Raw genomic sequence first — 15,458 nt, 5'->3', positions numbered from 1 at the left:
TCACTCCTTCCACCATCTACATCTACACCAGCTACAGATCTACCAAGAGGTGAAGTGCTAACCTCGTGTATGTGCTGGAGAGGTAAGAGTGGGGTTATTCTATCCGATACCTCTTTGTTCAGTTTCTATTCTCCGTAGTCAAACCTCTTTTCCTCTTCCCTAGTAATCTCAAGTAAGAAGTCAGCACCCTAATCACCCCACCCAGTCGGTCTTCCAAAGCCCTGCCCCGCTCCCTCTCGGCCAGAACGTTACTCAGTAGATCATGCATCCAGGGCGAGCACACGGGCCAGCACCTCAGACTGCACAAACTGCGCGCCGCGACCCTCACCCCACATGCATTCACCAGGGCCCAATCTGGGGGGCCTCTCCGCATCACCCACCCCAGGGTGTTGCCCCCAACTCGGGCCCATCCAAGTCCAGGGGAGAGTAAGGGGAGGGGCAGGGGGCCAGGAGACCAGCCCTCCTTCCCAGGGCCGCCCCCGCCCCCCGTCAGCGGCGGGAGAGGCTGTCGCCATGGCAACGCCCCCTCCTCGGGGCCAGCGCGGCAGGCTCCCTCCAGGTGCAGGCCCCGACGTCTCCCTCGGCCTCAGCAGGCGCTCAGGGCAGTTTACGGCGGCGGGCGCGGCCCGCGCCGACTGCGGCGCCGGCCAGGCGGAGGCAAGGCCAGCTCCGCCCGCTCCCCACCGCCCGTTCCCGGCCGCCTCAACAGCGGCAGCCAGCACCACGAGTCCACAACACACCGACTCACCTCCGCGCACTCTGACCCCGGCCGACGCGACTGACGGGCGGGCGCGGTGGCCAACCGCTGAGCCCGCCGCTTTCGGCCCCGACCAATGGGCTGCAAGGGGGCGGGGCTTCTTCCCCCCAAATGCTCGCTCTCCCGCCGACATGCGCGCTAAAGTGTGTCAAGATGGTGCCTCCCCGCGGCTGGCCTTATGGGACTTGTAGTTTTGAGGTTGCACGTACTCAGAAGAAGTGAAGGGGGAGCTCGCTCACGAGCTGGGAAAGAAATGTTTTAAATAACGAAAACTTCCTAAGGCCTAGAGCGACCCAGGCCCCCCTCTTCCGTTTCCCCACCTCCCAATATACTTATGAGGTGAGTATAGGCTCATAACACGACGGGTTCGATTTAGGGGACACCTTCTCGCGACTTGTTGGTTCAACAAGTCATTATCCTCCACTCTCTGAGGGAGGACTGGGGAGAGCTAAGAGGAGGCCGATTTTAGGCTAAGAAGAAGATCCTTCGATTTTGGAGGGCCTTCCTACGGAAGAGAGAACGGATTTGTTTGAATTGGCCCCGGAGGGAACGGCGGAGTTGAAAGGATTCCGGCCTCCAGCTTCGGGAGCTACCGCATCTGTTCTGTCGCCCAGAGAGAAGTCTAGCTAAAGCCAGAGAGGGGCTCCTTCATCTTGTCTATGGCTCGTTGGGAAGTTATGGGTAACAGGTTCTAGGGGGGAACCCCCAGCCCTGGCCGAACCGGTGATGGCTCCAACAGCTTCCCAACCAGCAGGAGGCATCCTCCGAGCCCAGCTTTGGTCGTCAAGCCCCCTGTCTGCCATTTGCATATTTTCACATAAGAAAATGATGTCACTTCCGGGCCCAGCTTTGGTCGCCAAGCCCTCCGTCTGTCATTTGCATATTTTCGCATAAGAAAATGATGTCACTTCCGGGCCCAGCTTTGCTCGCCAAGCCCTCTCTCTGTCATTTGCATATTTTCGCATAAGAAAATGATGTCACTTCCGGGCCCAGCTTTGGTCGCCAAGCCCTCTCTCTGTCATTTGCATATTTTCGCATAACAAAATGATGTCACTTCTGGGCCCACCATTTCTGTGAGATCTGACCTTAACGTAATGGTTCCTGCCTGAGCTGGGAATGCTTGAGAATACCATATTAAAGGAATGTCTTGCTCAATCCCGCCTAACGAGTTAGGTGTTTCTACTCGGCACCTACAGAGCTCATCGTGTTGTTTTGTAATTACCGATTTCCTTGTTGTCTCTCCCACCCCAGGGCTGTAAATTCATTTAAGGTAAGCATTACTTCTGTATTGTTCATGGTGTATCCGTAATTCCCAGCGCAGTTCCGAATATAAAGCAGGAATCTGGTAAATGTTTGTGGACAAAGGAAGAAATAGACGTCAGCAAGGACAGATGTCACTTAACCCAAGGTCAGTAAAGTGGAGACATACCTTCCTATTCTCTGATTTTTGGAGCTGGGATTGGGTCTTCTTGCTCCTGTTAATGTCATCTAGACATTAATTGTGGTTAATTAGTCAGTCAACATATATTTATAATGCCTCTGCTAAGCGTCAGCACTGTTTCTGGTGCTAGGGATTCGCTAGGCAATAAGGCACACCTGTATCCTTGAGGCGCCTTTATACTGGGAAGGGGAAGGGAGAGGCAGAACAAACAATAAATAAGTAAGCAGATAAATTAAATTTGACAAATTAGAGGCCCTGAGATGGTTCCTCCTGTCCCTGTCTTTCATATGTCCTGAATCTGGCCTAAAAATAGGGCACAATCAACCTTCCTTGCTGTTAGAATGAAGTCAACCTACAGTGTCTGAATTGGAAGTTTCCTTTAAGGCCCAGCACCAATATCCTCCATGGAGCCTTCCATGGTGCCCTTAACTTCCCCAGCATGTGCTCTTTCCTCGGTGCTCTAGAGCTCACCCCTACACTTCCAGGACCTCACCAAACTATGTTATATATAAGCTCTTTTTGGACAAATTCCAGGCAGAGTGTATTCAAATAATAGAACAGTTTGGGATGCCTGGGTGGCTCAGCGGTTAAACGTCTGCCTTTGGCTCAGAGCATGATCCTGGGGACCTGGGATCAAGTCCCATGTTGGGCTCCCTGCATGGAACCTGCTTCTCCCTCTGCCTGTGTCTCTGCCTCTCTCTCTCTCTCTCTCTCTGTCTTTCATGAAGAAATCTTTTAAAAAATCTTTTTAAAAAATAGATCTTTTTAAATCTTTTAAATCTTTTCATCTTTTTAAAATCTTTTTAAAAAATAAAATAATAGAACAGTTTAAGAGATGAGTATACATTGGTGCCTTACACTGTTGCCTAACATACATTTGGTTCCCTTAAGCCTTTGGCTCTGTTGTAATTCCCTCTGTTTTCTGATTTCCTAGAAAACAGAGCCTAAGGTAAAGCTTATATGGTAAAACTTCATTGGGAAATATAATCCCAAGGCAGCAAGAGTTGAGGAGACAAAGGCAAGTGAGGCAGAGAAGAAAAGGAAGAAAATACAAGGTTGTATGTGAAAACAGAAACACAGCTAGTTGCTCTGTCATGGAGGCCATATAGAACCATCACTTTTAATTTTTTTTTTATTTTTATTTATTTATTTATGATAGTCACAGAGAGAGAGATGAGAGAGGCAGAAACATAGGCAGAGGGAGAAGCAGGCTCCATGCACCAGGAGTCCAACGTGGGATTCGACCCCCGGTCTCCAGGATCACACCCTGGGCCAAAGGCAGGCGCTAAACCACTGTACCACCCAGGGATCCCAAGCCATCACTTTTAAAAGGAAAGGGAGGTTGTGTTACCCCAAGCACTCCGGTAGCCACAGGGGGCGCCAGATCCCACACCCTAAAAGCTCAGGGATTCATCTGAGACTAGAAATGATGAGAGGAGTCACAGCCCTGGTTTGGCCAAATTGGGCCCATTGCAGTCCCCGTACAGTGGGCACACGGGAAGCTCTGTCAAAACGTAACCCTCCTCCTGAGGAGGCTAAGACAACCAGCTGTGTTAGTAAATGAGGTGACAGTAATGGCAGCTGGGCTGTCCAGAAGACAAGTGGCCAAGGCACGGGGTGGGGGTACAGATGGGGCAAGTGAATTTTTGGAGGCAGATGAACTGAGTCCAGGACACAGACACAGATATACCTGTGCATCAGGAGGCTGCCTGATGGATGAAGTGACTGAGCCAAAGTGAACACAGAGCAGGAATTAGACGGCCAGGTTGGTTCTTCGGCTGCTCTGTGAAACCACAAGGGAAAACAGCAAGATGGCCAGCAAAGCTGGGACCTTAACCAGCAATGGAGGAGACCCAAGGACAAGGACCCAACGACAGTGCCGGCATGACAGCCCACAAATTTGACAAGGCTGAGCGAACCCAGGCTGGGTCTGAAACCATTTTATCTAAAAATGGGGAAAACTGTACGCTGCATAAGCCCACACGGTGCAGTTAGGAGTGTGAGCCCAGAGACAGCCTGCTCAGGTTTGAGTCCTAACTCTGTGACCTTAGGCAAGCCACAGCAATGAGGCTGCATTGCTTCATTTCTAGAGTGGAGGTAACACTAGTATCTCCTTATTAGAATTAAATACAAACACGCTTAGTATAGCATCCAGCAGAAAGAGTTCAGTAAATACTGGCTGTTATTACTATTATTCTTGCCCCTCCCCCATGCCTCTGTCCAACTCCTCTTCCCACCATGACCACTCCCCCACCTTCCTACCCCCACCCCCAATCCTCTGCCCCCCACAGTCTGCTGCAGGAGCAGTGGGAGCCAGACCTGGTTGTGCCTTCTCTGCCTGGCTTTCCCCAAGGCTGTTCCCCATGAGCCCAAGCCATTCATCTCCCTGGTGACCTGAATCTGAACTGAGAGATGGATGTGGGGTGGCTGAGGCCAGGGTGGTAATGTGCTCCCTTATCTCCGTGCCCCTCACTGGGGCCCAGTTAATTTTCCCTTTGATTTTAATATAGATTTATTGAAAGTTTCAGTTATCAAAACAAACTGCGGCAGCAAATTGGTGTTCTTTGCAGGCCTACAAGTGCCTATAAAGCTGCCATGCTCGGGAACGAATGGCGCTCTCCTGGAGGTCAGTCATGGCAACAGGAAGTCCCTGGGGACACACACACTGCAGTTTAATATTTTTCTTATTAGCCTTTTTCTTCTTGGCCATCTAAGCCTCCCCTTTAAATCGGAAATCAAATGGAGCCACCTGCCCAGGGAGGCTCTCTTCCCCCAAGCTATTCCACCCTGCCTTCTCTGTCCTAGCCTCCCTGCCTCTCATCCTCAGACTTCTCCCTGCCTTGCCCACTGTTCCAGAGGGCGTGGTGATTCACATGGCCCAGGGGTATGGCTCACAGCCCTACCCTAAGTATGGAAGCTTGGCTTGGGTTGTCCAGTCCACTCTAGTCAGAGGCAAAGCATCCCTAGAAAAGATTGGGGGCCCCAGGCCTCTTCTAGATCTGATGCTCAGAGGGGAGGGAAAAGACAAGTTTTTAAAGCAAAAGAGGTGTTTCAAAAAGGCAGACAATCCTGTCAGGGTGTATTGAACTCAATAGAAGCAAAAAGGAGACTGGACAGGTTTTCCTTCCAGCCCCTAAACTGTCTGATTTCATTCCCATTTCCCTACTCCCATTCCCAATATGGGCTCTCCTCTCACTCCCAACTTGATTTTTGAGACACCCCCTCCCCTCCAATTTTCTGGTCCCAATCTGCCTCTCTAAGAAGCAGCCTGGTTTCTTGCCTCCAGTGGCTGACAGAACTAGAACCACACACTGCCACCTCTAGGCACTGGAATCAGTCTTGTCCTAGGGGAAGGCCTCCATGACCTGATAACCCTGAGGCCACCATCATCTATCTCTTCTTCTGGACCTGGGCTGCTGCTGGGTCACCTGTACATGTCCCATCCCAATTCCCAATGTCCTCTTCTTGCTCTTACAAACTCCTTGCGGTTTAGTGCCGCCTGCAGCCTGGGGTGTGATCCTGGAGATTCGGGATCAAGTCCCACGTCGGGCTTCCTGTAGGGGGCCTGCTTCTCCCTCTGCCTGTGTCTCTGCCTGTGTCTCTGCCTCTCTCTGTGTGTGTCTCTATGAATAAACAAACAAAATCTTTTAAAAAAACAAACAAATTCCTTGCCAGCTGCAGGGGCTACCCCTACTGCTGTTTCTCAGAACTTGGACTCTGACTAAGCTGACAACTATTATCATGCAGCTATGATGCAGCTAGCGGGGGCAGGCACTAAAGTTTGGATCCAGATAATCCAGGAATTGGATCCTGGCTCTGATACTTACTGACTCTGTGGCTTGGGGAACCTCTTTGTAGTGTCATTGCGCTTCATGCTTATGTCTTCCCTTGTCTGCCTCTGGACCAATATTCTGTGGTCCTCAAAGAAGAGGACTGTGTTTTAATCGTCTTTATATTCCAAGTGTGTATATTTGATGAATAAGCAAAGTCACCTTATCTTGGCCTGTTTCTTCCACTATGAAATGGAGATAATACCTGCATAACCAATAGAGTGAAGAAAGCACCAACCACAGTACACACCCAACGTCACATAGGATGCTCAGTGAGTCAAGTTTCCTTCATCAGGTGTCTCTTGAGGTTGGTCATCAGCCACCAGCGCTCCCCTCTTTTGCCTGTTTCCATCTCAGCTTCAAGTTCAGCTGTCTCCTGTTGCCTGTTATAGCTTCCCATCACTGATCAGATGCCAGTGTTCACCCTGGACCCTTTGGAGTGACACTGATGTCTCCTCTCCTCCAGGCCAGGCTCCCTCAGTTTTTGTAAACCCACTCACAAACTGCTGCCGCCTGATGGCTCTGTGTCTATTCCCCAGACTGCCTTGTAGCTTGTCTGATGCAAGGCCATTCCGGCTGGCGATACCAATGAGTCTATGTTAACATTAACACAACACGCCAGTCTTGCTAATCCTAGGACCCTACCTGCTCCTGTAGAAGCACCAGTCCCCAGCAATGTTTCTTTAAAAACCCTCAGTTGTTGGGATGCCTGGGTAGCTCAGTGGTTAAGCAACTGCCTTTGGCTCAGGACATGATCCTAAAGTCCCAGGATCTAGTACCACATCAGGCTCCCTGCATGGAGTCTGCTTCTCCCTCTGCCTCTCTCTCTCTCTCTCTCTCTCTCAAATAAATAAATACATAAATAAATAAATAAATAATAAAATCTTTAAAAAAAAACAAACCCCTCAGTTGTGACCATGGATCAATCCAAGCTACTGTGCTCTGCTGGCTTCTATCACTAAGTGCACCATAGATGCTGGCCTTGAATGCCTCTGCTTGGCGCGCTCAGTTCTAGTGACACCATGACAGTGTGAGAACACAGCATTCTTTCACGAAGTAAGAAGAATCCCTACATATTACATTCAGCTAGTAGGATATGAAGCCCTGCAGCAGGGTATTTGAGCTCTTAAGTGTTTTGGAGACAACTCTTTCCACTTATTCAACTAGTCCTTTTTCTTCTCATTCTGCATACCTCCTACCATGAGAGTAGCCAGGATTGGGTGAGTTTATGTAAAAATCACCATACTGAATCAGAGCCATGGTCCTCTTGAACCATTAGTCTTACTGTGGAAACTGGCTCATTGCCCCTCTATCATTAAGCCTCTCTCTCTCAAGCTCTATTGGCTATTCTGGCAATCTGCTATCCATTGGGTTGTCCATACTCCCGCACTGTAATCATGCTGGTATATACCTGATCCAGTTATGGTTCAGGCTTGGTTCAAATTAATTTGTTTGGCTGTGTAGCCCCATGTAAATGGTAGATTCAAATAGATGTTTGGGGATCCCTGGGTGGCGCAGCGGTTTGGCGCCTGCCTTTGGCCCAGGGCACGATCCTGGAGATCCGGGATCAAATCCCACATTGGGCTCCTGGTGCATGGAGCCTGCTTCTCCCTCTGCCTGTGTCTCTGCCTCTCTCTCTCTCTCTGTGTGTGACTATCATAAATAAAAAAAAAAAAAAAAAAAAACAAATAGATGTTTGGGTCAGGAGTGTTGCCTAACTCCCCACCATGGATGTAGCCCAGTATCAGCCCCAACCCACTAGGACCTCCATTACACTGCATATTCCCCCTAAGATTCAATGTATAAACTGGTACTGTCTGCCACTTTTCTTGGCCTTCTCAGACAAATACAGCCTTGTCCTTCCACTGGACCCCTTGTGATTTCATAGTTCCTCCTTCCTGATCTTGATTTGGCCTTCAAGTGCTTTACACACAGCTCCAACCTACACTTCCAGGCTTCTTTCCTAGTAGTTCTTTACCTCCCCTCTCTTCCAGCCCAAAAGGATTAATTGTTACTCATCAAGGTATTTGCACTTACTTCTCTGCTCCAAGACTTTCTTTGCTGATGATGTTCTCTCAACGAGGTGCCTTCCCTGTTTCCATCTCTACCATTGAACCTCCTGAGAAATGTGCCCTGCCCCAGGATGTGATTGCTTCTTTTCCTTCTCTCTCTAAGCCCTTAGACCCCATCTATGTGTCCTACCCTGCGTGGCACTCACTAATCCACAGGAGAGGGGCTTGCTCAGCATTCTTCTTCTTTTTCTCCCTTTCCTCCTCCTCTTCCTCCTCCTCCTTCTTCTTCTTTTTAAGTTGATTTCACATCCACTGTGGGGCTTGAACTCACAACCCTGAAATAGAGAGCCAGCCAGGTGCCCCTCAGCATTTTAATCTGTAGGCAGTGCCTGACCACACCCCCCAGGACCTGAGAATGCTGTAGGGCTTTTAGGAGGCATCCGAACACTTCAGGAGATCTCCTCCAGCAACCGCAGCTGAACTAAGAGCTTGAGCCCATCCTTCTCAAAGTATATACTTTCCCAAGATTCAACAATATTCTTTGAATATCTGCTTTGTACTTGGCTCCTTGAATGCACAGGACAGGAACAAGAACAAGAGACACAGTTCCGCCCTCATAGAGCTTACACTGTAATGAGGCAGACACTGGTAAAGAAATGTGTCACTCAGATAACTGTAATCATAGAGAGAGACCAATTGCAGTGAAAGTTTGAAGAGGAGGTACTGATCACAACTTGAACAGTTTAGCATTGAAGTCAAGTCTTTTTCTGAGTAGGAATTTCCCAGGCCAAGGAATAGTGGGGAAGAAAGGAGTGAAGAAGAGAGAGCAGTCCAGACAAAGGGAATAGCATGAGCAAAGCCATGAGGCAAGGAAATGAGTCACAAGGCAAAGAAATGAGCCCTACAAAGAAAAAAATTGGCATTACTGGAGCAGCAAGGGTGACAGAGCCCGTGGTGAAAGAGGAGTTTGAAGTAGGCAAGAGTTAGACCATGCTTAGTCTTAAAGTGAGCCTCCTTAATAGGTTTGGACTTGAGCTTGAGGGCAATAGAGAGCCACGGAAAAGCTTTAAAGTAGAGCAGTGATGAGGTCTGTTCCGTGCTAGCGCATTGCTTCTCAAACTAGTGTGCATTCCTGTCACCTGGGAACCTTGTTAAAATGCAAACTGTAATTATGGAGTCTAAGAAAGGCCTCAGATGCTGCATTTCTAACAAATTCCTAAGTGATGCTGCTGGCCCCCGGGCCACACACGGAGTAGCAATCCTTCTGGCCCACCTGCCCGCCTTCCCCGAATGCATCCACTCACATCTGCAAGCACAGAGCATTCTCCTTTCCACTGAAAATGGTCCAAGGCTGCTGTGGCTCTTTGCTTTTAAGTAGCCTCTATCTTTTAGAAGCTGTTTATTGAATATTTATTTGCTCCATGCCCGTCCAGCATAAGACCAGGTGCAGGGAGTAGGGGTAGGGGGTCTGGAGAAAAACAAAAAGCAAGACATTTTCCTGCCCAAAATGTTCGGCATCATCTCTGAAGGGGCAGCTTTCCCTGAGCTGCCCTCTGCCAGACCTGTCATAAACATGGTAAATGAGGCCTGTCTCAGTGGTACTCCCTGGGGCTCCCACTGCTTCTGCAACCCCATCCAGAGATGAGCCTGTTTATCCCTAACGGTTGTCTCTGACCTCTAAATCAATTCCCTATCTGATACAAAAACCCCGATCCTCCCAATCCAAGACCATGACAGTTTTTAAGACTGCAGACAGTATATGATGCAGCGGTTCCCAGCCCAGGCTCTGAAGTCAGACTGTCTGGATTCATAGCCAAACACTACTACTTATTAGCTGGGTGACCTTGGGCAAGTGGCTTAACGTCTCAAAACTTCAGTTTTCTCATCTGTAAATTGGGGATAATAATTCTTTCTGTATCACGAGGCTATTGTGAGACTGCGTATGACAATGCATATAAAACACAGCCCCTGAAACATGCAGAGAAAACCCAAGAACTGTTAGCCATTGTCTTTATAAATATGAAAACTTGTGTGTCTAGAAGCTTATGAAAGCCCCTTTGAAAGTCTGTATAAACAAAAATCCCTGCCATCCCCTTACGTGGGATGGTTTTTCCTACTGGCATCAGCCCCTCTCTAATGCTGGGGAGGCAGATGCAGCCTTGGAGGTCAGTGCAGAGAAGCCCTGCTGGATGAGGCAGCCTTTGGGGAACACTTTTGGGACAGGAGGTTTCAGTCTACAAAAGCTGAGGCTCTGTGTTGGAGAGGGATGCTTTGTGGATCCCCTCCCACCCCAACCCCATCCCACAGAGTGTCCCCTCTGTCCAGGGTCACCCAGGCTGCCCCTCCCCTTCTAGCTGCAGGGAAAGAGGCAGTTTCAATCATTCATCTTAATGTCTCTATTAAGCAGGGTTATGACCAGGACGAGACAAGAAACAAGGTCTTTTAGTGTAAAAACATGGCTCCCAGGGCATGGCCTCAGGGGATTCCTCCCCTGTGCTGCTGCTGCTGCTGCTGCTCCCAGCTACTGCTGCCAGAGGGCCAGATTGCACAGGATGATTCTGTCCTGAGTTCAGTCTCTGCCTTTTCTTCCCCGGATCCTGCGATGGGCCTGCCCAGAGCTTTCTTTTCCAAAGAGAAGAGCAATGACTTGGCATTTAGTGGCAACCACGGGGGACCTCAAGGCCTCTACCCTGACTTGGGATCACTATCCTCATCACCATCTCATCTCTCACTGGCAATGTGGAAGCAGCTACAGCCTTAACGATGGTCCCTGGGCATGCTACATCCTCACCTGGAGTCTGGGCTCAGAGCCTAGGGATAACAGGAATATTCCTGATTATGGAAAGATCTTAACAAGACCATATCAGAAGTCTTTTTGCTTTTAAGTAGCCTCTATCTTAGGCTAGACCCCCCATCTTTCATATTCAAGAAGGTTTAGGAGCCATTAGTGGAGTCAGCATATGCTTGGACCTGGGGTCTGGATTCTAGGGCGGTAGCTGTCTGCCAGAGGAGCCCAGTGCTTACTGATTTTGACTTCCACCTGTGCATGGGCAGAGGTGGGTGGGCAGCAGCAGGACCAACCCTCTCACCTGCAGAGAAGGGCTGAGGCTCCCAGAGAACTAGAATCAAAAGGCCTCAAAAAGAGTATATGCACAGACCCAGCCTTCAGAAGCATAGAAAGAGCCCAGATACTGCTCCCACGTGTTAGTAATGCCCTCATCAGAACACGAGTCCTTTAGCTAACTGGCGTTGGAGGCAAAGAAAGTGGAACCCAGAAAGGTCAGGTGCTGAAGAAGGAGACCGGTCACCCAGTACTGCTTGCTGACCACAGCCCTACTGAGGCTTAGGCTGCTGACCTCTACTCCCCACTGTGCTGCTGCCTTCACTGATCCCAGCATTGCTGTCTGGATCACAACTATCACAACTTACCCTAAACGTGACCTTTCTATGCGGGGTTCCCTGAGGTGGGCTGGCAGAGAGGAAAAGCACTAGCCGTGGGGCCAGGTGAAGCTGGGTTCCCATCCTGGCCCTAACCCTTCTAAGCAAAGTGGCCCTGCACAAGTCAGCACTGCTCCCTGAGCTTTAGCCTGTCCTTTTGTGTTAAGATCTTGGGGAGTCAGTAAGATAGCATGCATGTGTTTGTTTGGCTTCAAGTAGAACCTAGGATGCTGTGGAAAGGGAGGAGGCATGGAGCAGAGAACTGGGAGCCTCAGTCTTCTCCGTGTATAGGAGGGAAGGCTCTGGGCCTCAATGCAGGGAGCAGAAGGGGCGATCTTGGCCAAGGAGGGCTGCAAGAGCAGAGGGGACTGTGCAGGGAATGCCAGAGCAGCTGAGGGCAGCACAAAGTCAGAGTGAGTTAGCACTGGTCCCAGGGGCTGCATGAGCCAGGCAGGCTTTTACAGAGATATCCAGGGAACAAGAAATACCAGCAAGGAAGTTGCCCCATTAATAAATAAGAAGGCGGGGAAATTAATGATGGTCTGAAAATGGCTGAGCTACTGAACTCGTTCTTTAAATCTGTCTTTAACAAGAAAAATAAAGAAAAGAGATTTGGCCAATTAGGAGGTAATGAAGACATCGTAGAAATAGCACCTGACAAAAGCACACGTGGTGGTGGGGGCGGGGGTTGCTGAAGGAACATCCAATGGCTTAGACTCCCTTAGAAGAAGAATGCTAAAGGAGAGGAGGACTGGAAAGGGGTAGGGTACGAACTGGGGGCAGAGGCAGGGGGCAGGACACTGTCCCCTGGGAAGGCTAGAATGACAGTGAGAATGTGTGCTGGAGGGGACACAAGGAGGGCAGGTGGAGGTGATAGGAAGGGGCCCAGAGAGGTGAGATCTCTAAAGACAGAGAGAACCGGGATCCCTGGGTGGCGCAGCGGTTTAGCGCCTGCCTTTGGCCCAGGGCGCGATCCTGGAGACCCGGGATCGAATCCCACATCGGGCTCCCGGTGCATGGAGCCTGCTTCTCCCTCTGCCTGTGTCTCTGCCTCTCTCTCTCTCTCTCTCTCTCTCTCTCTCTCTCTGTGACTATCATAAAAAAAAAAAAAGACAGAGAGAACCAGAAGGATCCTGATTAGAATGACAAAAAGGTGAGGTTTCTGACAAATTTGGGGTGGTACCTTTTAGGAAGTCCTATAAATGGGGGAAGAGAATAGGAGAGGAGCCATGGGAGGGAAGGAGAGAGGGGCCAGGAGGAGAGACCTGGAGCCTGAGGGAGAGAGGAAAAGGTAACCATAGGGAGAAAGGAAAATTAAAGATGGTATTTGGGCAGGGCTTAAAGAAGCAGCTGGGGTGGAGGGTGGAAGGGAAAGGGGCCATTTTGCTAAACCAAGAAAAACCACACTGCTGGCCAGCTCTAGCACTCCACTGAGGCACAGGTAATCTGCCCACAGGGCAGAAGGGCAGCCTCAGTGACAGGTGGCAGTAGGATAGAGGGGTCACAGGTTGAGTGTAAGCAGAGGAGCCTCAAGAAATAAGGGGAGAGGGAGCTACAAAGATGAGGGGGAGAAGGAAGTCCCAGAGCAGGGGCAGCTTTGCCACAGTGGGGGAACTGGATGGGGAAGAGTCTGGGCGCTGCTCTGCACACCCCACCACCAGGGCCACTGCTACAGCAGTCCTCATCCCACCCATGTCTAGGAGGAGGTGAAGAAAGGGTGGGTGCCTGTGAGACTAGCGGTGTCACCGAGAAGGACATTTAAAGGAGGGCTCTTGGGAAGATCTAGGCAGGGAAGGAGTGGAAGGTCTTGAGAAAGAAAGGAAGGAATGAGAAGGCAGGTCCAGCCAGCCACCCTGGCTGCCACCACCACCACCACCCGCACCACCCCACCCCCTGCACACACAGAGAAATAAAGGTAGCTAGGAAGGGAGCCTCTGCTCTCTCATCCCTCCCATCATTTTCCAGGCCAGGGTCTCCCTCTACTGCAGCCCCTGGGTGCTGCCTCTGGGCTAACCCCTGCCATGTCCAGGGAAGCCGAGGCCCACAGCCCCCCAAGGGACAAAGGTGATCTGGCCTAGGAAGCTCACCAGCTCCAGGGTATGTCCTGAATCTCCGTCCAGAATTCAACCCCAAGTGGCTGGGCCGTAGCAACACTGACACCGTCTGCTTGGGGGTGTGGGGGGTACGAAGCAAGGAGGCCGCAGGAGGAAGGGAGGGCAGCCGGTGATGAATAGAGGCAGCCAGAGCCTCTTTAGAGGAGGGGTGTGGAGAGGCTGGCCGCTGCACGGATGAGCCCCGGGCCTGATTTATCATCTTCAGAGCTGATCTGAGCGAGAGGGGTTAAGTAGCAAGTTAATGAAATCCGCAGATGCCGCTAAATGGGGAGAGAGGGGAGCCCTGGGCTAGAAGGGGGTGCCAAGAGAGAAGCCGGTGGGCAGGCTGGCCCCTGAAGAAGGGGAGTCATCTGGGGAGTGGGGAAGAAGGACAGATATATTCCCCGCTGAGGGGATCCTATCCTAGTCCCTGGGATCGGGTTTGGGCCAGCCTGGGAGCTAGAGGTTTAGAGAGCAGGGATTGGGGGGGCAGGGGCCCCCAGCCCCCTGCCCCAGTCCCAGTGGGCTTCAGCAAACACTTACTGGGCGGCCCCTGAGCCCTGGAGACCAGAAGGTGAATCGAAAGGGGCCTCTGCCTCCCTTTCCCCCAGGCTGAGTGGCGAAACAAGTAACTACAGTTCGCGGTGATAAGTGCTGTTGAGCAACACAAAAGGAGGGAGCAATTAATTCTGACAGGGGAGGGCAGGGAGGTCAGGGTGACATTAAAGCATGGCTTGAAAAATAAGGATTTTACCAGGCAGAAAACGGAAAAGAGGGATTCTGGGCAGAAGGAACAGCATGAGCCACGGCCAGGAAAAGCACAAAGGAAGCCAAGGGAAAGGGCGCCGACCTGGCAGAGATGCCTGCTCCGAGAAGGGGAGCGACAGGCCGAGCCCAGCGCTGAGCCCTGCGAACCCTCGGCTCACCTGGGGACACTGGGTGTCGCCTGAGGCCGGTGGCGCTCTGTAGTGGGCTGAACCTGCAGGACAAGCACAGGAGCAGCAGCGAGTCTCACCAGCAGAGTCCTCCTGCACCCCTATCTCGGGCTCTCCTCTAACCGTAGGCCCGACCTCCCATCACAGGGTCAACTCAGAATAATGAAATGAAGTCATGCATAGAGCTTTTGGCACAAGGCCTGATACACAGTACATGCTCACTAAATGTAAATTATTACTATTTTGATAGTTAGTATTTCCAAGCTGAACTCAAAGCAAAACAAAACCAAAAAAAAAAGAAAAAAGAAAAAAGAAAATTTGGGCCAAGGTAGGACTGCACCTCCAAAATGCATGCAGGAGGCCAAGTAGACAGGTGGTTACTTGATAGGGAAACTTGAGGGGGGGGCGGGTAGAGAGTAACCAATCACTCTAGCGATGTGGTGGGTCAGGGTACAGGACCGAGATCCCCAAGGAAGGGAAGATGACACACAGGCCATAACTGAAGGGAACTCTGAGGACTAGACCATCAGTACTTCTGACCAGACCCATCAGGGGTAGCTCTTGAAGCAGAGGAAAGCGGTTGGCATCTTGGGCCAAATAGCCAATCCTATTATTCCTCCTCCAGCCCTCCGAGCTATCTGGGCCAAGGAGTACAGCCTTCCCTATAGAGGCCTTCCCTTTTCTGCTCCTGTCTCCAGCGGCAACCCTCCCCTTACAGAAGAACCTTCCCTAAGGGAAGTGGTGAGGGCATAATGGCAAGACATCTGTTTCACTCCTTATTATTCTCTAGTAACTAGGTATTCATTGAATGTTAGTTGGATAAAGGGTTGGATGAACTAGTAAAAATCCTGAAGCTCTTCAGCACAGCCGGTGCTAGAAAAATCTCCCCTGCCTGCCATAGGTGCACACACAGGCACATGCACATATGCACACGCGCGCGCACACACACCCT

The 15,458-nt window shown here is 50.7% G+C and overlaps 1 protein-coding gene and 2 long non-coding RNA genes across 22 annotated transcripts in view; 1 reads left to right on the top strand and 2 right to left on the bottom strand.

Moving 5' to 3' along the window:
• ERI3 (ERI1 exoribonuclease family member 3) overlaps positions 1 to 816 on the bottom strand; it is a 128,138-nt gene extending 127,322 nt beyond the window's left edge. For 9 of the 17 annotated variants that reach the window (XR_007402366.1, XR_007402367.1, XR_007402368.1 and 6 more), the window contains exon 1: positions 381 to 696. Coding sequence is in view for 8 of the 17 variants with exons in the window: in XM_049094298.1 (XP_048950255.1) it covers positions 381 to 515 (135 nt within the window). In the remaining 9 variants the exon portion in view is untranslated. The other 8 variants (XM_035698965.2, XM_049094297.1, XM_049094299.1 and 5 more) reach the window with 7 other exon arrangements.
• On the top strand, positions 740 to 1,912 carry LOC112642617 (uncharacterized). The gene is made up of 2 exons (XR_003125345.3): positions 740 to 1,096; positions 1,227 to 1,912. It is a non-coding gene; the product is annotated as an uncharacterized LOC112642617 (long non-coding RNA).
• A 2,639-nt stretch (positions 1,913 to 4,551) lies between these two features.
• On the bottom strand, positions 4,552 to 15,212 carry LOC112642239 (uncharacterized). Of its 4 annotated transcripts, XR_003125107.3 has the most exons (7): positions 14,847 to 15,212; positions 14,498 to 14,550; positions 14,115 to 14,225; positions 13,566 to 13,804; positions 8,247 to 8,375; positions 5,674 to 5,821; positions 4,552 to 4,848 (listed from the first exon to the last, which is right to left on the bottom strand). It is a non-coding gene; the product is annotated as an uncharacterized LOC112642239 (long non-coding RNA). The 4 variants fall into 4 exon arrangements; XR_003125106.3 differs by having other exon boundaries at positions 14,498 to 15,212; XR_004805052.2 differs by lacking the exon at positions 14,115 to 14,225.
• Positions 15,213 to 15,458: the final 246 nt, after the last annotated feature.

This window comes from Canis lupus, chromosome 15 (genome assembly GCF_003254725.2).
Source record: "Canis lupus dingo isolate Sandy chromosome 15, ASM325472v2, whole genome shotgun sequence".
Lineage (NCBI taxonomy): Eukaryota > Metazoa > Chordata > Mammalia > Carnivora > Canidae > Canis > Canis lupus.
The sequence above is the reverse complement of the archived record's forward strand: the minus strand, read 5'-3'. Positions and strand labels throughout refer to the sequence as shown.